Source organism: Euprymna scolopes, chromosome 1, assembly GCF_053919585.1.
Source record: "Euprymna scolopes isolate OS-2025 chromosome 1, ASM5391958v1, whole genome shotgun sequence".
In the NCBI taxonomy this organism is placed as follows: domain Eukaryota; kingdom Metazoa; phylum Mollusca; class Cephalopoda; order Sepiida; family Sepiolidae; genus Euprymna; species Euprymna scolopes.
The window spans coordinates 158,743,053-158,768,709 of record NC_136482.1 but is presented as its reverse complement, the minus strand read 5'-3'; the positions used below and the strand labels follow the sequence as shown (position 1 = coordinate 158,768,709).

The following is a 25,657-nucleotide window of genomic DNA, read 5'->3' as shown; positions in this document are numbered from 1 at the left end:
AAATATTTAGTCCATAGAGTTGAACTTTGATATATAGGGTATTTGGACCTTTAGCGCACTTTGAGTTTGGGTTTTTAGCTGGCAAAAATTGCTGCTAAGGGGTCAAAATTGAAAACAAACAGTTGACCTTGGCAGAGTAAGTCACGTAAAATGTTACTTCTGCTTTTGCTTTTGCATATGTTCAAAATTAAACATTCATAGCTCAGAGTCGCTTTATTTTTAACTTTTCATATCCATCTCTAAGTAGCTCAGATGGTAAGATGCTGGAGAGATAAACACTAAGGTGGGCGTACTAAACCTTCTGACTTTGATTCTAGCGGATGCTACCCAAGTCATATTTCTTTTATAACTTTTCAAATCATTACCATCTATTGGATAATGATCAATAGAAAATTGTCTCTATAAGAAGAAATTTGCATGAATTAAAATATAGTATTTATACAAATTTTATGCCTGAGCAACGCTGAGTAGCCTGCTAATATATATATTAGTGTTGGGGTGAATCATCAAAAATCGGAACTTTTTGGCGTATCGGAAAAATGTGGATATTTTCCGATGCCATATTGATTCTTTTAAATATCTTTTTTCTTTGATTCTGTTCAAAACAAAACCTTCTACTGCTGCCAGTATTAATTAAATAATAAATATTTACTGATTTTCAACTACCAGTAAAGCTAAAAATCTATGGATCAATCCCCCCTTCCCCACACAAGTGTATTTTTACATTTGAGAAAATATTTGCACATTTAACGCAGGTTTTTACGATAATCAGAAAAAATAGCAACTTTATAGTTAAATATTTAGAGATTTATGAAGAATCGGAAGCAGGAATTTAGTGTGGAATCGGTAATTGTATTGGAATCGGGAAAAATATTACGTCCATCACTAATACATACACATATATATATATATATATATATATATATATATAATCTATAATATAAAGCTGAATGTGTGTGTGTGTCTGGTCACGAATAGGCTCCTATATGGTTGACTATTATAGAAAACTAATCAGATATAATGATAGAAGATGTATCGGGACACAGGAATGGGTATGTTTGATCTGGCAGAATGGTGGTTCATTAAAATTGTGGGGTCTGCATTCGCGCCTGGTCCACAAAGTATGGAAATAAAAAATTTAAAAATTCAAAAAAAAAAACGTTTACAAGTGTTTTTGATATAGATGTACATAAGAATACTTTGATAAATATGTTTTAACTTAAATAGGGATGGTATAATAAAATTGTGGGGTCTGCGTTCGCGCCTGGCCTCTATGGAATGAAAATAGGCACAAACATTAATAAAAACTTTTCATATCTATCTTTGAAAGTAAACTTTGATAATTATGTTTTAGTTGGAAGAAATATGGTATAATAAAATTATGGGGTGTTCGTTCGCACCTGACCTCCATAGAATGGAAATATGTCACAAAGTTTAATAGGTTTTTTTAATATAGATCCACAGAATATTGTGATAAGTGTTTCAGTGTGAACAGGTATGGTATAATAAATTATGGGGTTTATCTATTTTATTTTTACTTTCATCATATTTTGCTTTGGTTTTGATACCCCCAAATTCGAAGCTATCTCTTCACAACCCTTCCTTTTCATAACCTATCATACTTTCATAAATCAGAGTCCATTTTCTGTTGGCTGTTTTTGAATCCAGTCAACGACGGGTACTTTTGCTAGTATATATATATATGTGTGTGTGTGTGTGTGTGTGTTTAGATTTTAAAGAAGACGTGTGTTGTTAAAAGTTCTCTGGACAGTGGTTTTAATTTGCTTTTTAAAATCTAAAATTTGTGCAATAAAAACAAGAATGTTTAGTCCAGTTTCCCAGCTGTTAAGCAAGCAAGATTTGGCAAAGAATTTGTGGTAAAGTTTGAAGAGGATAAAGGCCAGATGAGCAGAGTACTATAGCAGAAATAAGATCAGGTTCACATGCTTTAGAATTGTCAAGCTTTTTTTATGATATACCGGACATAGGAAGGGTTAGGGTTAGATTATCCAGTGTCTTATTTTCAACGGGAAGGATTAGTTTGTGGAGTCCTAGGTGAACTATTGGACAAATAGTCCAGTCTTACCAGTTGTGCAAACAATATTGTTGTTGGATAGCAAGGGAATTGCTGATTGCCCATTATTCAACAAACTATTATAAATTTTCAGAAATCATGAATTCCTAATTCCTGCAACTCAATGTATTTTCTGGTCATTTTGGTATACAATAGACCCCCAGGATATGATGGCTCCGGGATATGTTTTTTTCAGGTTACGATGTGGAATACAATGTTTTTCCGGACCCTGGTCACAGTATTTGTCCCGGATTACGGTGTTATTTATAATGTTATTTGATTATATACATGTGTATTATATACTGTACTGTATTTTGTTACTAATTTTTAATATGTACTGTATAAAATTGTGCTTAGGCCCCGCCATATGGTGATTTCACCAATCCCGCAACGGATTAATGCTGCATCCCGGGCTTCTACTAACCCTACCCTTAGCTGTGAATATTACACACAATGATTTCTGGATGCTGTAGATTTCTGCCTATTTGAAGTTAATTAATGGCGGTTGAATCAGTCGAATGCTAACTGTTTATGAGTAATAGCAGCTGCGCAGGTTGAAGTGGGGGGGGGGCTTGCTATAGAATTTCTGCATGGGTACTTTAATCAATTCAGTTACCTCATTTGTGCACTGGTCAGTAGGAAGAGGAAAATAATTTTTTCCCTCCATAGGGCATCTCTGATGACATCTGATAGATTCCCATTTGGCCAGTTTATCTATAACATAAATCTCACCTGTCTGTTTAAATGTATGTTTGAATGTCTACCTAAAAGTTTCGACAAAGGCGACGGATTTTCACAAGATCAGTATCATTTTGAAGCTCGATCCTTCGGGTGACAAATATCAAAAAATTGGCTAAAAACATTAATTCCTTCACCCTTAACTGGGCACTTTTCTACAGGGAGGGATCGATTTTTTGCGAGCCATTTTTGCAAGTCATTGTATTGGTTGGATTGAGTTGGCCTCATTTTAACGTTCCGAACTTCCGGTGGTGTCATGGAGTAGGGTAAGACGTCAGGTTTTCTTTCACTTTCTTTTCCACCTTCATATCACGGGTTCGAGCCTGCTTGCCTACTACCACTTTTTTTTTTTTTTTGCTCAACACACATCTGTAAACACCCAGACTAGTAAGTAATGTATACCTCCCACAAAAAAAAAAAAAAAAGTTTTGAAATAGAATTGGAAACTGTTATACATTTTGCCAGAGTTTTATATTGCGCTATGATGACCATGATAGCAGCTCATAAAATAAACAGCTTGAGTTTCCTTGGTAAACAACGTACAATTATTTTCTCTTCTTTCTCATATTTATTTATTCTTTATTTTTACTAACGTCTCTTGTAAACGTTATTAAAAATCAAACAGCACAGATTCTCTTGATTTGAAAAAAAAAATCTGTGATTTGGCAGTTTACACACCGATTTCTAGAAGTGTAAGCCATATTTAGTTTCAGAACAATTTCCGATGGTTCGTTGTTCTACAAGTCCAGGGAGTTGACTGATTTGCAGTAGACAGAGCAGTTTCCGATGGTTCGTTGTTTTACAAGTCCTGTGAGTTGACTGGTTTGCAGTAGACAGTTCTCGAGTTGGAATCTACAGAGCAAAAGATTCTTCCGGTATTGAGACGGAAAAAGCATATGCGAAATTGCTACAGAAAGGTTTAATATTTATGGAGCAATTCTGGTTTCTGATTGGTTGGTAGCAGAACGGAAATTAATTCGATTCGTCAGTTACCAGCAGCATCGTTTATAAATAGAATCTCCTGACTATGCGGGATCATACCTCATTATAGTCCAAAATATTGTAACACGATTCCCCATGGGGATAAAAGCACCCATCACCAAAACCGAACGACTCTCTGTCGATTCAGTGAAAAAGAAAGCAATCTGAATTGCTCATTCACAACATCACGCTGGTAACTTCTTGTCTATCACGTAACTGCCAGAACACACAGCTCTCACTAGACTTTTAATGGAAATTTCTATTCTATATTCTTCCTTATTTTTAAAGACCTGTAATCTAAATATTAAAATATTATTGCATTTATGCCATATTTAGTCCCATTTTGTTTGGTGACGGTGGGGACTGCATAGTAATTTATAGTTTTAAATGTTCTTCAAGAAATATAAAATATGATTGAGAGTCAGCCAAAAAGAAAAACCAACTTGTAATAATAGTCTTTTCGTGGAGCCTGGAAACGCCAACCTTTCTGTTTCCTTGCAATTCCCATAAACTCAAGAGCTCTGAAATGATAAAAAAATGAATAAAAATAAATAAATATAACTGGATTTTATATAAAATTCTTAAAATACGGATTAATTAAATTTATCCGATATTAGAATACACCAAATGCATTTGTATATCCATATATTACTGTGTTTTGTTTTCCAGGAGAGTCACCACTTATTAAGACCCGAAGACCACTCGAGGATAAGGGTTAATGTGCATATGGTTGTCACTGGGACAACAGTGTAGTAATCATTATTGGTTGAAATTAGGTATAATTTGATTATTAAAGTGGACAGCTCAACAAGAACTTGTTTACATTGGACTTGAAAATGACCATATTGTAATGAGCATGAAAGCAGGTCAGCAGAACATTGTTCCACAGGCGACCAGTTCTAAGAAAGATTTGCATATAGATTTAAAAAAAATTTTTTATTTTTATTTTTATTACATTTTCACCCCAAACAAGGCACATTACCACTTTGGTGTAGGGGGGCTACTATCAGGGGCAACAACTACTGGGGCACTATGTAGGGATTTGGGCAGCAAGATGTCTGTTCATGTTGCACTTGAACTTCTGCATGTCAGTACAGTTGGGGAAGCAGGGACCTGGAATGGAATTCCAAAGTCTAGCGGTTCTGGGGAAGAAACTACTGGCGTAGAAAGATCTTTTACATGTAGGGATCTCTACAGTGTGGGGGTGGGATTTTGCAGCCTGTCGGGTCTGCCGAGAGTGTTCACGTCGTGGGGGCACAAGTGCTTGCAGTTCGTCAGAGCATTCACCATTATAATACTTGTAGAACAGGTAGAGGGATGCAACGTTTCGTCGATGGGATAGAGACTGAAGCTTAGATGCCAGTTTAGGGCCTATCAGATTTGCGACTCTCTTTTGAACCTTGTCAAGGAGCGAGAAACTAGTAGCCGATGCACCAGCCCAAATATGACAACAATACTCCATACATGGGTGAATGGTGGCCTTATAGAGGTATAGGATACTTTCGGGTGTTAGTAGATTTCTAGCACGGTAGAGAGAGCCTACCTTCCTCGCAGTGGCTCTGGCAATGCCCTCGATGTAATTGTTCAAACTCATGTTTCCTGTGAACGTTAGGCCAAGGATTTTGAAAGACGTACTCTCAGATAAAGAGTTGTTGGCCATTGCTATAGGTGGTAGAGAAGGTTTCTTGTAATTATTGAATGAAACTAGTTTAGTCTTGGTGGCATTGAACGTGACCATCCATTTTTGTCCCCATTCCACTACAGATTGGAGGTCATCCTCTAGTGTTTCTGCCATTTCTTTAGATATGTGTTCATTTGTTTTCCTGTCGTGCCTGTTATAGAGTGTGGTGTCATCAGCATATATACTCATCTCAGAGGAAATTTTGTCGGGGAGGTAATTTATGAATATCAGGAACAGTAGAGGTCCAAGGATAGACCCCTGGGGCACTCCCGCATTTATATTATATTGTTTAGGTGTACGACCGTCGAGGACAACCTGGATTTTTCTCTTATCTAACAAGGATTTAATTATGTTAAGCATTCTACCAGTGATACTGTATGATCTAATTTTCCTGAGGAGACCCTCATGCCATACCCTGTCAAAAGCCTTAGATATATCTAGAGCTACCGCTCTGCCCTCACCCGCTTTGTCCAGTGAATGGTATATACGTTCGGAGATTACAGTTAGGATGTCTGCTGTGGAACAGGCTTGTCTAAATCCATATTGTTGGTAAGTCAGAAGTTTAGCATCTGTAAGGTGATGGACTAGAGCATGGTTAATTAAGGTCTCAAATATTTTGGCAAAAAGTGGGAGGAGGCTAATGGGGCGATAATTTAATGGGTCAGTTCTTTCGCCAGAATTCTTGAATACTGGTACCTCAGAAGCAGTTTTCCAACAGCCCAGAAAGCAAGATTCATTAAGGCATTTGTTGTAGAGTTTGGAGAGAACTGGAGCTACTTTGGCTGAGCATTTTTTTAATAGCACAGTTGGGATGAGATCAGGTTCACGTGCTTTTGAAGTGTCAAGGTTTTTTATGATAGCATGCACCTGAGCAGGGATGATTTTCAGATCGTCTAGCGTAACGTCTGTCCGCATAGGAAATTCAGGTAGGGGGTGGTTGGAAGAGTCCAGTGTGGAGTTGGAGGCAAACTGACTGGCAAGCATGTTAGGTACAGATAGGGAGTAGGGGAAACTGTTGATGATCGTTGTAGTTAGACAAGTGTTTTTGTGAAAGTGGGGGACCATAGATTGAAACTCAGATGAGACCTTGCCATGAAAATAATGATAGAGCAGAGACAAGCTTGTAAGGTCTTTACTACAAGAAATGGCAAACAAACTGAAAAGGGCATCACATACTAGGTGGTTTCGAAGATGCTTTGAACTTGGTCAAGGCAGAATAGGGTGTGCTGAGCAGCTCCTGCCCAGATGTGGCCACAGTACTCCATTTTAGGATGTATCTGACTCTTATACATGTAGAGGATTGCATTGGGATTGAGATATCTTCTTTAGCAATAAAATAATGCAACTACTTTTTTGGCGACCTTGGCAACAGATTTGATGTGAGTCTTCCATTTCAGGTCAGGAGTGAAGTTTGTCAAAGCAGGGACTTTCTTTGAGATGAGAGTCATTCATATCAATTGAGATCAAATAGAGATTAGAACGTTTATTGTAAAAAGATAGAAGCTTGTTTTTGGATGCGTTAAAATCAACCATCCACTTTTTGTCCCATTGCACCACGTGCTCAAGGTCGGAGGAGAGAAAACTCAAAGAGATCTTTCTCATTGTTGGCCTTTGGAGTGTTGCCATAGATGGTAGTGTCATCTGTGTGTGTATGTTGATGAATGTAGCAATACACACAGACGATAAAACGCTTTGGATAATTCTGGCGGTTCTGCTAAAATCTTCATATTTTAAAAACCAAAGCACTTTAAGTCCTCAAAATATCACCGTTTTATTTGATAATGAATACACTTTCAAATGAATTAATAAATAATAATGTGCATTATATATTTTAAGAGTTTTAAGCAAATAAAGCAATAAAAATATCATGATCATAAAACTGCGTTTTCGGTAAGATTTTGTAATCTTAGTAATCTTAGTTTCTAGTTAAGTTTCTATTTACTTGCCTCCCCATGAGGACAGTTAAAAACAAGGTCAGTTTTTAATGTGAGGAAACTCCAGCTTCCCTAAAAGGGTCAATCTGGATAGAAACAAACATAAAAATTTCTCCTTCATTGACAGCGGACAGAAAAGGCAAAGATGAGAAAAGTAGTCTAAAGACTCCAAATAACAAATTCTATGATTCCACTTTTTAAACACGGTACCGTTCCATAATAAACTTAAATGGCTAAATTAACTACATATCAAAATATTAAGCTTTTTTTTAGTTTAGTTTTGATTTTGATAATCTAAACATTGGTGCTGAAATAGATTAAGCTGATAAACTTTATAAAGAATGCTATGAGGTGAGAATAAAAATTATCCGACTGAATTCATTAATTTAATATTTTTTAACTAATTCATTAATTTAATATTTTTTAATTAAAAATATATAAATAAAATGAACTCATTTTTTCACAAACTGCAGCACATCATCTGAGGTGTGTTATAGGCCTATTATCCTTACACTACCTCGATAACGGTACATTCCTATATTTTTTCTGGTGAGAGTTCACTGCCAAAATCGGTTAGAATCAATGGAAGTTGTAAAATCTTTTCTCTCTAATACATTCCTCCTACTCCTGCTCCCACTTAACACCACTGAAAATGCGTCCACAAGGAACAGTATGAATAAACACCGGTTTGGAATCGTAAAGGGTTATTTAGGCCATTTCTTTCTTTTTCTCTTTCTTTCGCTTTTCTCCCATAAAAAATAAATAAAAATAAAAAATATTACGGTCTGATCAACATTATCTTTTTTCCTTTTGTTTATTGTACATTTTTGCCTTTTTTTATTTTATTTTTTTGGAAGTCCATTGCTGTACTAAGACTATAAGAACCATGCATTTTCTCTTTTTATTAGACTTTTCTGTTACACCAAATTGAGCCACAGCAATGCGTTAAAAATAAAATGAATGTCTAACTAATGTTTTCACAGGAAAATAAAGGTTTCATTTGTCTTTATATATCAAACCTTTTGGATTATTTAATACAAAAAAAAAAAAAAAAAATGGACAAATAATTTAAGTGGCAATAAATTATTTCAGCCATCACTGAAAAACAGTGGTGCGGAATTGTGAGTGTTTAGGATTTTTATAACACTATCAGTATGTAAAAGGGTTGGAAAGTCAGATGCAAACCTGGCTCAGAATGGTGAAACAGAATACTGAGCTGATCCTTTATGAGGTTCACTGCTGTAACTGTGATTGGCTAATACACATATCTGCTTATATGGTGGACAATCATTATACTTTGTCAGAATTTGTTCGGAATGTGGTAAACTCTATGGATGGATCTAGTCCAAGCACTCAAAGGTGAATGAAGTACAGGGTAGAACAATAAAATTATCACCCTAGAAAAGACGACATGATTCCATTTCCATTTGACGAAACCCGGTTTTCTTTTTTTGTTGCAGATCATCTCCTAGTTGGCCAGCTGTGTACAAATCCTAAGAGTGATAGGATCCTACTAACATGTCTGAAAGTGACAATGTTGGAAAAGCGAGATCAGAGATTGGAGATGCGCCGCTGTACAACTCATGCTCTCTACTGATCTAAGTTATGACAACAGGACCATTGCCAGCACCCTCAAAATACAAATCCAGACGTTTCAATGCTTGAGGGCACACGGCTATGATCTTTGGTTTCAAGTGAGGGCCACATCATGCTACCTCACATTTTCGAAATCGACTTGATGTGCTGAAGAGTGTGGTGATCCCCTGGTGCAATCAGATGGCCGCTGAGTGTGGCAGCAGAACTTGACGCTAGCCCACATCTCCATAGAGACCCAGGCTTGGCTTCAAAAGTGGTGCTACCATTTTGTATCCTTCTCTCACTGGCCCCTCCTTCTTCCCCAGACCTGAACATGCCGGACTACATCATTCGGTCATACATCAAGAACATCACCAACATGATCTCCCACAACACTAAAGCTTGCGGAAAAGGCATGGTTTGAGTTCTGGACCTGTACCGAGTTGGTGATTAAGGCTGAAGGCAACTACATTAAATATGTTACATGATAAGGGCTGTCCCCTTTTCATGTAAGTATAAAAATAGAGAGATTTAATGAAAATGAAATAGAATAGACGAAATTCGAACCTCGTAATTTAGGTTTAGAAATAGATTACGAGAGAGAATTAGAAAATGGAATGTAAAAACAAACCATTGTTTAGCTTAGAGATAAAATAGTTTTAAGAAAAGGAATGCAACTATATGATAATTTAATAAACATGTTTTTAACATATTGGAAATATAGGTTACTGGAAATATAGGTTAAAATTCCTTTTGTAAACAAAGGAAAATGTATTGGACACGCATTTCCAGAACACGTGAAAGAAGACACATGTTTTAACATGTGTATGACGTCATGGAAAATGGGAAGTTCTCGATATAGTTAGAAACTTAAGAGTCTGAGGATGATAGACGACAGTCTGGAGTCCAGAGATGGGAGTTGAACGTCTGGAAGCGAGACGGTCACCTTTGAAACATAGAATGCAAAACTTTGAATTCCTGACTAAGAAAGCCACCGACCGGTCGAAGAAGAAATAAACGCGTCATGTGTTTATATAAACGTCGTCTTTGTGTTGTAATTCTACCAAAAGGTAAAGTGAAATTGTCATTATATGTCTTATATATCCTGTGTTTTAAAATGTCTTCACATACACAATGTCTCTACATCTCATCTACAATGTGAAGACTAAGACTGTCTCAACACTGTCTCCTCACTCTAAGAGCTTCTACTACACTTCTAAGTATGAACATTTGATATATATGAATCTCTTCATAACACGAACACAGAACGCAACATCTCTCTTAATTAGACTCTCTAAGACTCACTTTTAATAAGACTTCCTAACAACGAACAATAACAACAACAAAAAGAACAACAACAATAATAATAATAATAATAATGAAACCCCTATATATATAACAAATAGATGTCAGCTCTACTCATAATCAAGTTACTTGAATTGATAAAAGTTTTAAAATAAAGCTGTAGTGTTATTTTCTTTAGGGTGATACTTTTATCGTTCCATCCTGTAAATAAGGAATATCTAAAACGTTCCACCCTGTACAAAAGTATATATGCATATCCCAGCTATTATAGAACTATGTAAAAACTCCTTGCTACAAAATAGACTCCACAAAAGCGTAAAAATATTTAAATGTGAATGCATAAAATTAAGGTTAAAATTGGAAATTTTCACATGGCATTAAAATTAAGTCGCGAGTGGAAAATTCCATTTAGAAGTTGAAAGTTTAAAGTCTGATATGTAACAGTAGTTGCGTCATAGGAGAAAGTACATGGCGAAAAAAGGGAGGGAGCTTTTGCTCCCGGAATTAGATGTGAGCGGGATTCAAATCTTCCTCTGGATGTTGGAAGCGGAGATGCAGTTCGTCTTGAAGTAATCGCTACAAATTAACATATAATGGACTCATTTGTTGTTCTTTATAAATGAAAAAAGAAGAAAAGAAAGAAAAAAGAAAAGGAAGAAAAGATCCAGATCTTTTAGACTGCCACATCACACCTACCACCACATCCATCTTTATAACTAGACGTTACCAACTACTTCAGAGAGACAAACTGCTGTTTTCTAACCACCACAAAATGTTAACCCCTTGTTTTCAATAGGGAAAGGAGTATCACTGCATACAAGAAAATACAGTGTTTCTTCGTTTTTAAATATAGCTTAGTAAATTGATATGACATTTCTGAATTTTTGAGATGAGGATTATTTGGATTCATTGAACTACTGTTATCATCTTGGGTGTCATTTTCACAACGTTTTGGTTGATGTAACCTCCGACCTTCTTCACGTGTGTCTTGTCAAACTCGGGAATGTTTCTATTGAACTTGAGAATTTGGACGGAATTTTGACCGGAACTCTTTATTTACTTCACGTGGGGAAGTGTGCTCTTGTTCCGTCAGCGATGACTAGTTGAGGTCCTAAATAATTTGCAATTGTATTTTTTGGTCGCCCACACTGAGGATTGAACCTTCAAGAAAATATCACTCTTTACAATTGATTTTTCCAAGTACTCTAACCACTGTGCCATGGGTCCTTGTGGAAATTCCGTCCAAATTCTCGAGTTCCACAGAAACATTCCGGAGTTTGACAAGACACACCTGAAGAAGGTCGGAGGTTACATCAACCAAAACGTTGTGAAAATCACACTCAAGACGAGAACAGTAGTCGGATGAATCCAAATACGAATAAGCTTAATAAAGTGCAATATTCACCTTGGGTTTCGATTGTAAAACATTGGATTCACAATGTAATCAGCATTGGGTCCTTTTTTCTCCTCAGAAAGGCAACATGCCGTGGTCGAGAGGCAGGCACCTAAAAAGAATCAAAGACTATTATTAAATAATGGAATAAAACCAGAATGGCACTCAACAGAGTGTATATATTCATCAACACCTTTTAGTCTCCTTTAGCTGAGTCAATTAATATCATAACAGAGACGCGTAACCATAATTAATTGGATTTGTAACAGGCATCAAAATTGGGAGTGAAATCAATTTGTTGGAAACAAAAAAGTAAAAGGAACATAACAATAAACTAAAGTTTCTAGACGTGTTAATAACTCACACTGGCCAAAGGTTTGTGTCAACCGTATATCAAAAGCCAACCATCACGATACCTGAACTTTAACTCCCACCATCCATATACTGTAAAGAAAAGAACCATCTGTTACCTACAAGACTGAGCAAAAGCAATACGTCATGACAACAATACATATCAAGAAAAAAATGGACAATTTAAACCCCTCACCACCACCATCACAACTATCCAGAAAGCATGATATCACCTCCAGAAAATCTGGACCAAGCACCAAAGGGCACCATCTGAAAACTCACCACAGTTTGTGCACGATATATGTGTAACATGGCTGTTAAGTTTGAACCGTGTTCATTACAGTTCAAACCTCTCTCAGACCCCGAACGCCGTCTGGCACCGTCGAAAAGGAACAAACAAACAAAAATGAATAAATCAGACTCTGCTTTTCTTTCTTTTTTAACACCAGTTGTTTATTACCGTTTTTATTTCTCCCCGTCTTGACAACAGCTTAAGGAGTCTCTCGCTGCCACTGCGGGGGCCACATGTCCATCCCCCCTTGTAACGTTTTTCTTTCTGCTCTACTACACACCAGCCATACGCAGTCATTTCTTGTCTTTGACTTTTTCAACTGCACTTTTCCTTCTCCCAACCACGTAGTTCCCTTTTTTTTTCTTGTCGCACCAGTTGATGTACACTTCCTAATTTGCATATGTGTATTTTTTTCGGCTACTTCTGTTAATATCCTCACAAGCCAGCTATCTTACAGCTGATATTTTCCAATGCACTCATATACACTGTTATATACGCAGAGGCTGTCCAATTTTTTTTTTAATATGCAGTCTGTATGACATCAGAACAGTATTCAGAAGCGATTTGACTCTATGAAAACACCTGGTATGAGTCAAGCCCTCAACCGAAAGATTCATGACAAAAACTGTGCGCATGAGATTGCATGTAAATGTGGAAAACTTTACAAAGGTGAGATTTGTCGGCCACTAAAAGTAAAGCTGGAGGAACACCAAAAAATCGTAATCTGTGGAGAAATTGAAAAATCAGGTATGGCTGACAACATATAGCGGGATAAAAGGAATTTATCTTCCCTTACGGCACAAAGTGAAAATTATAGACAGAGAAGATTGGTGGAGAGTAAGAAGACTCAAACACATGGCACATATGCTGGGGAATGATCAACTTCTTAGCCATAGAATTCAACAGCATATAGGAATCATTATTCATAAGCAATAATTAAATTAACCATATGTAACTAAATCTAAGAATAAAAAGGGTAATATAATTTCATATATTATAGAAATTCATTCATTTCATATATTAAGTTATTTTTGCCTCATTCAAGGAAGATAATCTTAGATAACTATCAGAGTTGCCTCCCTTTAAGTGTATTTTTTTTTTTTCAAACTTAGAATTTAATAAACTTAAAAAAAAAAACTTAGAATTTAATCAATAGATCCCCTCCCCTTTTTTTTTTACTCTCATATCTGTCATTAGGCAATAATATTACAAAATATGAAAATAAAAAGAGAAAAAAAGTACATCTCATTAAAAAATTAAAACTAGATACCAGAAGACAACACGAGGTTTCATCGGCACTCTTTTTGTTTTATAAATTTAGTTTAAGAACTTACAATTGGTTAATGGATCTAATAAAACTTTACCCTCTCCCTTTTTTTGTTATAAATAATTTAGAAATAATATCCCCTAGTGCTTTGTTTGATATTTTTACTATAGAACCTAAAACGAAACCTTGATGATGTAGAGTTAACTCCCTTTTCCTTTACCAAACATGGCGACTTAAACACCTGTAGAAACTTGGGGGTTACACAGGCTGAAACGTTGTGCAAATAATAACACTCAAGTTGAGAACATGAGTCTAATTAATGCAAATAATAAAGACAACACTAATTCTGCAAAAGTAAATAACATTCATAACTTTACATAGATCGATCAATACCAAATTATATCAAGGTGAGCCATGGCAAACAATTCTCATGATGACATAATCAGTATTGATAATGCATACTTTTTCAATACCTATATTTCATTGATTTTATATTCTTGTAATAGAAGTCGATTTCATTAACAAGACTTTGTATGTAGGATAATAAAGAAATAAGTATTTCCTCATATTCTTGAAAAAAAAAATGATATGTCGTCTTAGGGGTGTCAAATTTGCAATGGCGATTTTTCCCAAAGATTCTGACACTGCTATTGTTACAGAACAATAGCAGTGTCAGAATCTTTGGGAAAAATCGCCATTGCAAATTTGACACCCCTAAGACAAAACTGCGAATAAAATATAAAAAAAACTCGTAATTTCTGTTTTTAAAGTGGGTTGTTTATTTTCTTTATGGAATATACTTCCAAAATAAACTATTAAAGTTGTTTCAAACATAGTAAAAATATTATTTCTTATTTGTTAAAAAACTGCGTTGACAAAATATCCGCTTGCGGTGATTGAATACGCGGACATTTTGTCTACACGGTCTTTTAACAAATAAAAAATAATATTTTTTATTATGTTTTAAATAACTTTAATAGTTTATTTTGGAAATATATTCCATAAAGAAAATAAACAACCCATTTTAAAAACAGAAATTATGAGTTTTTTATTCGCAGTTTTTTGTTGGGGGGGGGGGATAAAAAAATTCCGCCAAAATTCTGACACTGCTAATGTAACAAATATCACAAAGTTTTATAAAAAATAGCATAATTGTTTCTGACTGACTAACAGAATACTAGTTCTAATTGAATCGTCGCAGGCATTGGAAAAATGAAATCATTAATTTACTATTTCTGTCATTGAAAATACATTCATTGGTTTATGTTTAGATATCTGGGTACTAGTGTAGAGAGTGATCCGGACGTAAATAATAACGTTATTATTTAAAATGCTATTCTTAACATGGGAAGGGGAGGGTGTTTTGTACCTATTCTATACTTCAACCTTACATATCTGTTAAGCATTAGCATTGACTTTAGCATTGGCTAGTTGGAAAATTAAAACAATATGCAATATATTATTCTGAAGAAATAAACATTTTCTACTAGGGGTGAGACGAATCCAGTATTTTTACCGCTTCCAATACAATTACAGATTCTGTGTTAAATTCCCGATTCCGATTCTTTCTTAATCTCTACATATTTAACTATAAAGTTGTTATTATTCATGATTACCATATAAAACACATGTTAAATGTGCAGATATTTTCTTGAACGCAAGGATACAGTTGTGAGGGATGATCTATCAATCTTAGTTTTGCTAATAGGTTAAAAACAACAGATATTCACTCTTTTAGTATTACTATCAGCAGTAGAATATTTTTCTTTAAAAAAAATCAAAATAAAAAAAAAAAACAATTAAAAGAATCGTTGTTGGCATCAGAAAATAGGCACAAATTTTTTCTGAATCTGATACAGATTCTGATACTCCAAAAATTTATGATTTTTTTGATTCCCGATTCTGATTAATCGAGCCAACACTATTTTCTACATCGTCTGTAAACAAATTGTACATGTAACACAAATGTTGTCGGAAATTAAGCAAATTGTTTTTCTGAACATTATTTTGTTCATGAAATATTTGATTTTTGTAAAATGTTGAAATTGTTTTCTGATTACATTATGTCATATTTTCTGCAATTAATTAATGTGAATAAAATGACTCATGGTTTTTAAATATCTAAAATGTGTCGAATTCATGTTGAATAAAGTGATTTTTTTTAATTTCGTTTTTTATAGTTTTTTTTCTTTTTTTCAAAAAAACTTTTTACATTTGATGGAAATCAATTGACGTAAGCTGCTCCTTAATGATTTATACACTAGAACCCCGGGATACGGCATTAAAAATTAGTAGCAAAATGCAGTACAGTATATAATACACATGTATATAATCAAATAACATTATAAATAAGGCGGGGCAAATACTGTAACCAGGGGCCGGGAAAACATCATATTCCACATCGTAACCTGAAAAAAACATATCCTAGGGCCACCACATCCCTGGGTTCTATTGTATGTAGTTGCTAATTATTGCACATTAGGAACAATCTTACTAAAATTTTTATCAGTAATTTTAGTCTTCACATGCTCAATTCCAGTTGCTAAAAAAAAAAAAAAGAAACCAGAAAGTTTAAATCGTAACAGGGGAGATAAATATTTTCTGAAAATATTTGAAAATCTTAGGCCAATTTACCAAAACTCAATTTTCACTAATTGTCTTCAAAAACTGTTTACATTAATAATTAATTTTCTACCTCAGCGTATTTTGTAACGTTTGGATACGTTTCATTATTACAACATGACAATTAAGTAGGCATCGTTGGTTTTACTTTGAAATTCAATATTTCGATTTGCAAATTCTGTTATTACAATGAAGAAGTGCTGTTTTAAGTGTGGAACACAAATTGTGCTAAGCATTTAAGTTAAAACGAAAACAAACAAATAAATGCCGCGATCTGTATTGCCAACTGAGATTTTCAAAAGCCGCTAGATCAAGGAGAAAAAAATAAGATTTTTTACTTTTTGTTAGCGTTGTCAACTGACATTTTCAAAAGATGCTAATTTGAAAAAAAAAAAACACTACTTTAAACTTCCTACTCTACTTAAAAAACAGTATGAATATAGTAGTGGCCCCGAGATACGTTTTTTTTCAGGTTCTGATGTGGAATACAATATTTTTCCGGCACCTGGTTACGGTATTTGTCCTGCCTTATGGAGTTATTCATAATGTTATTTGATACATGTCTATTATATACTGTACTGTATTTTGTTAATTTTTAATATGTACTGTATTTTGTTGATAATTTTTAATATGTACTGTATTTTGTTGATAATTTTTAATATGTACTGTATTTTGTTGATAATTTTTAATCTGTACTGTATTTTGTTAATTTTTAATATGTACTATATTTTGTTAATAATTTTTAACATGTACTGTATTTTGTTAATAATTTTTAATATGTACCGTATAAAATTGTGCTAAGGCTCTGCTATATGGCAATTTCACCTTACAATCCCAACCCCGGAATGGATTAATGTCGTAACCTGAGGTTCTACTGTATACAAAATATTCTCTGCTTTTTCTATATATTTTGGGGCTGTATTGAAGTGGTTAGCTCTTGGTCAATTTTTACAAGCTGCCACAGAGTCGTTTAACCCCTAAAAAAAATAAATAAAGATCTACTTTTTTTTTTTTGCCCAATACATTTAAAAGGCCTTAAGAATAACTAGCAGTTCCGCCCGGCTTTGCTGGGCCCCTTTGTACTGTTCATAACTTTATGTGCATATGTATATGTTCAAAAGTGTGAATATGTACGGTAATGCCTTTCTATATAATAGGCTTCCTTAACTACCATAGACAAAATTTTGTAGAGAATTTTTTTTAATTTGACCCCGTAACATTTAATGTTTGGGGCTCAAATAAAATTAAAATGTTTGACTCATGTCTAAGTAACCTACATCTAAAATTTCAAGTGTTTAAACCCAAAATTGGTGGAGGAGTTTGGTAGAGTCTGCAAAGGTTAACTCTTAACTTTGACCTCTTGGCAGCCAAATTTTTGCCGAAAAACTGATTAAAAAGCTTGCTTCCTGTCTGAATACCCTTTATGTAAAATTTCAAACGTTTAGACCAACAATTGGCTTAATAGTTAGCTAGAGACCGCAAAGGTAAGATCTATTGAACTTTGACCCCTTGGAAGCCAAATTTTCAGAAAAAAAAAAAATGATTAAAAAGCTTGCCCTATGTCTGAATACACTATGTAAAATTTCAAATGTTTAAACCAAAAATTGGCTGAGTAATTTGGTAGAGACCGCAGAGGTCAATTTTTAAAAAACTTTGACCCAAATTATGACCCTTTAACATTTCTTGTTTTGGGCTCAAATCGAATTATAAAGTTAGATCCATGTCCAAGTAACCTATATCTAAAATTTAAAATGTTTAGACCCAAAATTGGCGAGAGAGTTTGGTGGAGTTCTTAAAGGTCAAATCGTTGAACTTTGACCCCTTAACAGCCACATTTCTGGCCGAAAACCGATTAAAAAGATTTTCCCAATTCTCAATACCCCATATGTCAAATCTCGAGTCTGTAGACCGAAAATTGACAGTTACTTAGTAGGGAAATGTACACAGACACCCAGACATTTTCACTTTTACAGATATATAGATATAAAAAGAGAAATTTGGAAAAAAAAAAAAAAATAAATAAATAAATAGCATTTTAGATTGATCCGCGCTATTTTCAAGTTAAATTAACGTTTTGGTGAAAGTGCACTTGTTGTCCAACCTGCAAAAAGGGTGTCTATTCCGAAATGTGGAGTTGGAGTTTGGGGGTATTTATTCCGAAACGCATTTTCTTATTTTCAACCTCCCCGTAATCAACTTCTTTGTCTTCGTGTTCACTTCCCAAAGCAAATGCACCTTTCCCCAAAGTTTTACTATATCTTTTTTTGGGTTTGTATTACTGTACACATAGATTCGAAAAAGTTGTCAAAAAACAAATATATAACAAATAAATGTTATCAAAGGCAAGATAAGTTATTTTTCTACCAAACTGGATATATTTTTCGTGTTTTTATTCAATGTAACATGTTTATTCAGCTCGAAAAGCACAGTGTTTACCGATGTATTGGAACATTCAAGATGGCGTCTTATTCTCTCTTTAACACGGTAAGTGTGGGAAAAGATGTTATAAATAAAAAACCGGATAAAATACTGTTAAAAACTCGCTCAATATATGTTACCGTGACATAGGTTGACATATATTCGGCGGGTTTTTAATAGTATTTTGTATAGTTTTTTTTATTTATAACACCTTTTTCCATACTTACGGTGTTAAAGAGGGTGTGAAACGACGCTATCTTGAATTTTCGAATACATCGGTAAACACTATGTTTTTCGAGCTGAATAAACATGTTACATTGAATAAAAACACAAAAAATATATCCAGTTTGGCAGAAAAGTAACTTATCTTGCCTTTGATAACATTTGTTATATATTTGTTTTTTGACAACTTTTTCGAATCTATGTGTACAGTAATACAACCCCCTTTTTTATTATTAAATTGCTACGTTAAAGTACAGAATAAACACCATCCTCCCTCCATGTTAAGAATGGCTTTCTAAATAATAACGTTATTTCAGTGGAGCAGTGGAGCACTTACTGAACCGTGCTGAAATAACTGTTCTAGTGCTCCCTGCTCCCTCCACCAGTACCCAGAATATATATATCTTAACGAACAAAATAAAAATTTTAAATATTTTCATGAAAATACTTATTTAAGTTGAACAGATATATCACCTTGTCCTTTAATTTGTGGATTTATTCGTTGTTGAAGAATTGTTTTTCCATGTTTTTTAAACGTTGAAGAAATTGACCTTAAACTTGAAGCCATGACTTTTCTGCAAACCGGTGTCAAATTGGATTGTAAAATCCGGAATGTTTTTATTCTGGAAAATTTCTTTTACGAAACGAAATTATTCTGGTTTTGTTTTTTTTTCTTCTCTCATCCCTTTTTTTAAAAAACATTTTTTTATTATTCTTGTTTTAAATAAATTTTTAGAAATTCATTGTATCAATATTTTGTATGGCCCTACTTTTTAAGCTTTCATAATTTATGAAAAGCATAATTTACGAAACTTGCGATAATTAAAATTTTTATCGGAAGATCTTTACATTTTAAACATTATTTTAAAAAATAAATTTTTATACACTATAAAATATTTGAATGCAAAAGTAAAACCTAATAAAATTAAAATAACTAACTCATTAAATTATTTAACAAACAAACGAGAAAAAAATAAGCAAAAAAAAAAAAAACAAATGTTTATTTCACCGGTGTTTATTCTTAAAGTTCCTCCTGCAATAATATCCAAATGACAATTATTAGATTTTCTAAACAATTTAAACAAAATAGAATACAGTTTTCATTATATACAGTCAACTAAAAGCTAAGGATCGCTTTATAACTAAAATTAATAAGAATCAATGTTTCCTTCTAATTTTATAGTAATGTCTTGAGTCTTCATAACTATAATATAAACTATGTTATCAAACAGCTGACCACGTGACAGAGGTGAGGAAGATGGCGTCCGCTATCAGCATTCCACGGCGATTGCCACTGTTAATTGCCGACAATGTCCTTTTACCTGGATCTTCTATGCGTATTTTGGTACGAAGCTTACAAAAGTAAGTAACATTTCAACTGCTTGTGTTTATAGTGGAAAAGGCACTGTTTTACAAATTTGTTATTGTGCAGAGGGAGACAACTCTCGTTTACTTAAGGGATTTGTTCATTGTTTTCATTTCATAATTTAGGACGCGCTACGGACGCTCGATGGGAAACTTTCTCTTTTTTTTTTTTTTTTTTTTTTTATCAAATCAAAACATTAACAAAAGAAAGCCGCGACGTATTTTTTTTTATGTAACAAAGTTGTTAACATTAATAATATAAAATGTGTTTTCATATCATGATTTACGACGCTAAAACCAACCAACGATTTTTCATTAGATGAAAACATTTAAAAAAGAAGCTGTGGCAACATTTTTTTTTTATTTTTAATAAAAAGTAAATGTTATGCTAATAATAATAAAAAAAAATACAAAGAATGAACCTCTTTAATAAAACAAGGCTGAAACTTTGGTAAATATTACGCTACAACAGAACACCGACCACTCTAATTTTATTTATTTTATTTTAGAAGTATTCGAGGTCACTGACAACGAATATGGGCTTTGTATTATTATACACATAGATTCGAAAAAGTTGTCAAAAATCAAATATATAACAAATAAATGTTATCAAAGGCAAGATAAGTTACTTTTCTACCAAACTGGATATATTTTTCGTGTTTTTATTCAATATAACATGTTTATTCAGCTCGAAAAGCATACAGTGTTTACCGATGTATTGGAAAATTCAAAAATGGCACCCGACTCTCTCTTTAACACAGTAAGGTTGGATAAAGGTCCTATAAATATAAAACTAGACAAAATACTGTTAGAAACTCGCTCAATATATGTTACCGTGACATAGGTTGACATATATTCGGTGGGTTTTTAATAGTATTTTGTCTAGTTTATTATTTATAACACCTTTTCCCAAACTTACCATGTTAAAGAGAAAGTCGGGCGCCATTTTGAATTTTCCAATACATCGGTAAACACTGTATGTTTTTCGAGCTGAATAAACATGTTACATTGAATAAAAACACGAAAAATATATCCAGTTTGGAAGAAAAGTAACTTATCTTACCTTTGATAACATTTATTTGTTATATATTTGTTTTTTGACAATTTCTTCGAATCTGTGTACAGTACAAACCCCTTGTACAGTTTAGTCAAGACATTAAAAAATGAAAATATCGAAAAAAAAAAGGTTATATTGTACGTATCTGTTTTGGACTGAAGATCTCCGAAAAAAAAAATCGAGTTGTTTTTTTTTAAGCTGACAAACACGTTCTTGTTTTTTCACTGTAAAAAAAAACAAAAAACTATTTGATGAAATTAAGTGAAATTTTTTTTGGAGAACTTCGTTTCATAACGGATACGTGAAATATAACCTTTTTTCGATATTTTCATTTTTTAATGTCTTGACTAAACTATACAAGAAGCACCAATAAATGTTACCAAAGGCAAGTTAAGTTACTTTTCTACTTAACTGGATATTTTTAAAAATGTTTTTTATTTAATGTAACATGTTTATTCAGCTCGAAAAACATACAGTGTTTACTAGGTATCTTCAAAACAATGTGAAAAAAGAAAGCATGATTCCGTGACGTCAGACTTGATTAACTATACGAACTATGGAAAAGCAGAAGCGACTTATTGATTTTTAAAAAGTTAAAACCTTTGTTTATTTTCATCAAACTGCAATTAATAATTAATCTTTGCTATAATTTTGTTAGGTTTTAAAATTTACACAGTTTAATGATTAATAATATCATTTGTATATTAAATATGAAACACGGTTTTACTGAATGTTCATGTTCGGCTTCCATACTTTTGTTCAGTAAAAAGAGACAAACAAAATATGAGGCGGGGCCTACAAAATGCTTAATATTTGTGCAATAATATTTTCAAATTGGTTTTAATCTGAAGATAAAATAGCGGGCAAGAGCCATGTTTATAGAAAAACTTAATTTTTAAAAACAAATTTAAACACAATTAATTAAAAATCTATGTTGTAACGGAACATTTTGGAAATAATGTAGTTTTAATAGTTTTGATCTTTTAAAAATTAATTAATTTTACGAAGTTTCTTTTTCTTGGCAATTCAACTGATTATAGTATATATTCGAAAAAATGCTATTAAAAAAACAATAATATTAAATTTATATCATTTTTTTTAATTGCAACTTTAACAAAAATAAATATGTTTACTTATTTGAACTCTTATGTTTCATAATAGAAATTTTGATAGATTTAAATATATTTTGTTCAAATTTCCATAAAATATAGGGGGGGGGGATGGCACGCACTAAAAAAATATTTCCCCTCGTATATTTTACGGAAATTGCATTTTAAATGCAATTTCATTCTAAAATGGATAAGTATCGAAAATTTCACGAAAATCTGACTATTAGTTGATTTTTGCTAGATTTATTAAACACAGGTATGTTTTCACGTTCGAAATGCTTACTACATGGGAACGTTATTTTAAAGCACCAATTATGTAAACACGATTTTCGTCTCGCAATTTCATTATTTTCGTACGATGAAAAATTAAAAAAAAAAATTATTACTAATTTATTTTTCCCGTCTTCTTTTAAATGATACAAAAGTTATATTGATAATATTAATTTATAATAAAGTTACATCGTTTTACATATGGGGAGGGGGGATTAATTCTGTGGTGACTTTTGGAGGTGCCTAGTGTTTAACGATGTATTGGAAAATTAAAATTGGCGCCCGACTCTTGAGCACGGTAAGTTTGGGAAAATGAATTAAAAATAAAAAACTATACAGAATACTGTTAGAAACTCGCTCAATATATGTTACTGTGACATAGGCTGACCTATAGTTGGTGGGTTTTTAACAGTATTTTGTCTTTTTTTTTATTTTGAACTCATTTTCCCAAACTTACCGTGTTCAACAGAGAGTCAGGCGCCATTTTTTTATTTTCCAATACATCAGTAAACACTGCATGTTTTTCAAGCTGAATAAACATGTTACATTAAATAAAAATATTAAAAAATTATCCAGTTAAGTAAAAAAGTAACTTATCACTTGATTTTGATAGCATTTATTTGTTATATATTTGTTTTTTGACAACTTTTTCGAATCTGTGTTTAGTAATACAAACCCAGAATCGGATAATCAAACCAGTCGCAAATTTACTGTTTGCATGATATAAACCCCTTGACACTGGGACTATTTTTTATGGGACGTTTCACTGCTTTCATTAATGCTACATAAATGTTTTCTTACTTTGAAGATTGTAGTGCTGAGTATGGGGCAGCCAAACCAGCTGCCAACGTTTCCCTGTTTTTATTGAAACCAACCGAGAGCTCTTTTTAGTATCCTCACTTGCATGCGGATAGTAAAGTGACTTATCACATTGTGGAGGAATCGTTAGCAGATATTTGAAATAAGTTTAAAAAAAAAAAAATCACTTTTTTCGTGTTATTACATAGTTTTTTTTGTGCTTTTTAATTGATCTAAAAAATTAAGTTTTCATGAGCGGTTTACAAAAAAATTTTATAGTTTTTTCTTCTTTTTTTGGGGGGGGCATTCAATTATAGAACTTGTGCAGTTCAACAGTTACTTCTGCAGTTTAGTTAACCATTTTTCCGTAAGTAACGCGCCAATATTTACTGAGTAGAATACCGTTTAACATTTCACAGAAATTCTGTGTTTACATTTGGGGAGGGGGCAGGTGTGTTGTGGCAGCCCTCACCGCCTCGATATGGGTTCGGAACTTGGAGCATGCCTTTTCCACAAGCACCGCAGATGGTGGCGATCAGGCTGGCTTTGGTGTTGTGGGAGATCATGATGATGTTCTTGACTTATGACCAAACGAAGTAGTCCGGCAGGCTCAGATCTGGGAGGAGGGGTGGGTAGCCAGTGAGGGAAGGGTACAAACTCGTTGAACTCCTGAAGTCAAGCGTGGGTTTCTTTGAACTTGTCGGCCAAGTCATTTTGCCACACACGGGGTCTACCAGTGGTCACCTGATTGCACCAGTGGATCACCACACTCTCCAGCACATCCGGGTACACTTTGGTGTTGACTTTGAAGCCGACTTTGAAGATGTGAGGTGGCATGATGTAGCACTTACTTGAAACCACACCAAAGACCATAACCGTGACCGGAAACTTTGTCTTCATCACCCTGGGCACTTCCCTGTTGTTCATGGTAATCCAGCAATGCATTTTGAGGGTGCTGGCCAAGGTCTTGTTATCATAACTTGGCTTAGTAGAGAGCGTGAGTTGTACAGTGGCGCATCTCTGATCTCGCTCGTTGAACATTGTGTCACTTTCACACATGATAGAAGGCTTCTATCGCTCTTGGGATTTGTACACAACTGGCCAACTAATAGATAGTTTGCAACAAAAAAAGAAAAACGGTTTTCATCAGATGTAAATGGAATCATGTCATCTTTTCTGGGGGTGACAATTTTATTGTTCCACCCTGTACTTTTTTAAAATAAGTTTAAAACATTTTATTTCTTGTTAAACTTATTTTCATTTGAAAATGAATTTCTCTTCCCATGTTATTTTTTGATAAGGTGCCCCACTTATGGAATGATCTAAGCTTATCTAATTGACTGAAAACTGCTTTTGATATGGTTTCAGATAGACCTTTCTCTTGTGACCTTATTTAGTTTGCTACTTTTGAGAAAAGATTGTTTAACATGATGTCTTATCTGTACTCCATTTTCCTGCCGTACAAATTAGATTAAAAACAAAAAACAATGATAGAGCTTTGTATATTGTAAGTCATGTTTATAGTTTGTGAATGTTTGTAAATATCTTTTGCAAAATTTTACCAGGTGAGAATATGAAGGTTGACAGTGTTACTATAAGGGCTGTTAGAGTTTTGTTTAGGAATTATTATTAGTCTTGTTAATTTTATTACTTCACACACATCAAGGATTTTACATGTTAAAATTGGCATAAAGTGACTCCCTAAAAATGCCACTTATGGAATCATTAATAAAATTCACAATCCTTTCTTCAGTCCAACCATATTTTGCACAATATTTAGTACGATAAATTTGTCGCCCTAAAGAAACAGCACTACAGTTTTATTTTTAAAATATTGAAAAACAAATTCATGTAATGTGATTATGTAGTAGAGTTGATATTTATTCAATTGCGCCCTTTCAGCTTAAATCACTGTCTCGGTGTGGGTTCGGAACTGGGAGTATGCCTTTTCTACAAGAACCGGCAGGAGCTTGGCAAATACTCAGCGGATGGCAATGATCAAACTGGCTTTGGTGTTATGGGCAGTCATGTTGGTGATATGCTTGACTTATGACTAAACAAAGTAGTCCAGTGGATTCCGGTCGGGGAGGGAGGGGGCCAGTGAAAGAAAGGTAGAAAGTCATAGCACTTCTTCTGAAGCCAAGCCTGAGTCTCACCGAATCCTGCTGCCATGCACAGTGTCTGCCAGCAGTCACCTGATTGCAC

At 33.8% G+C, this 25,657-nt stretch overlaps 2 protein-coding genes across 2 annotated transcripts in view; one reads left to right on the top strand and one right to left on the bottom strand.

Moving 5' to 3' along the window:
• Window positions 1–19,505, bottom strand: part of LOC145276896 (large ribosomal subunit protein uL18m-like) — a 62,140-nt gene extending 42,635 nt beyond the window's left edge. The window contains exons 1-3 of the mRNA XM_080128341.1: window positions 19,328–19,505; window positions 11,694–11,793; window positions 4,237–4,314 (exon numbers count right to left, since the gene is read on the bottom strand). Of these exons, the coding sequence (XP_079984467.1) occupies window positions 4,237–4,314; window positions 11,694–11,793; window positions 19,328–19,421 (272 nt within the window). The 5' untranslated portion in view covers window positions 19,422–19,505. The remainder of the gene's footprint in view (window positions 1–4,236; window positions 4,315–11,693; window positions 11,794–19,327) is intronic.
• Window positions 19,506–19,855: 350 nt separating this feature from the next.
• The window catches only part of LOC145276889 (lon protease homolog 2, peroxisomal-like), a 103,127-nt gene continuing 97,325 nt past the window's right edge, over window positions 19,856–25,657 (top strand). Inside the window, exon 1 of the mRNA XM_080128328.1 lies at window positions 19,856–20,215. Coding sequence (XP_079984454.1) covers window positions 20,112–20,215 — 104 coding nt within the window. The 5' untranslated portion in view covers window positions 19,856–20,111. The remainder of the gene's footprint in view (window positions 20,216–25,657) is intronic.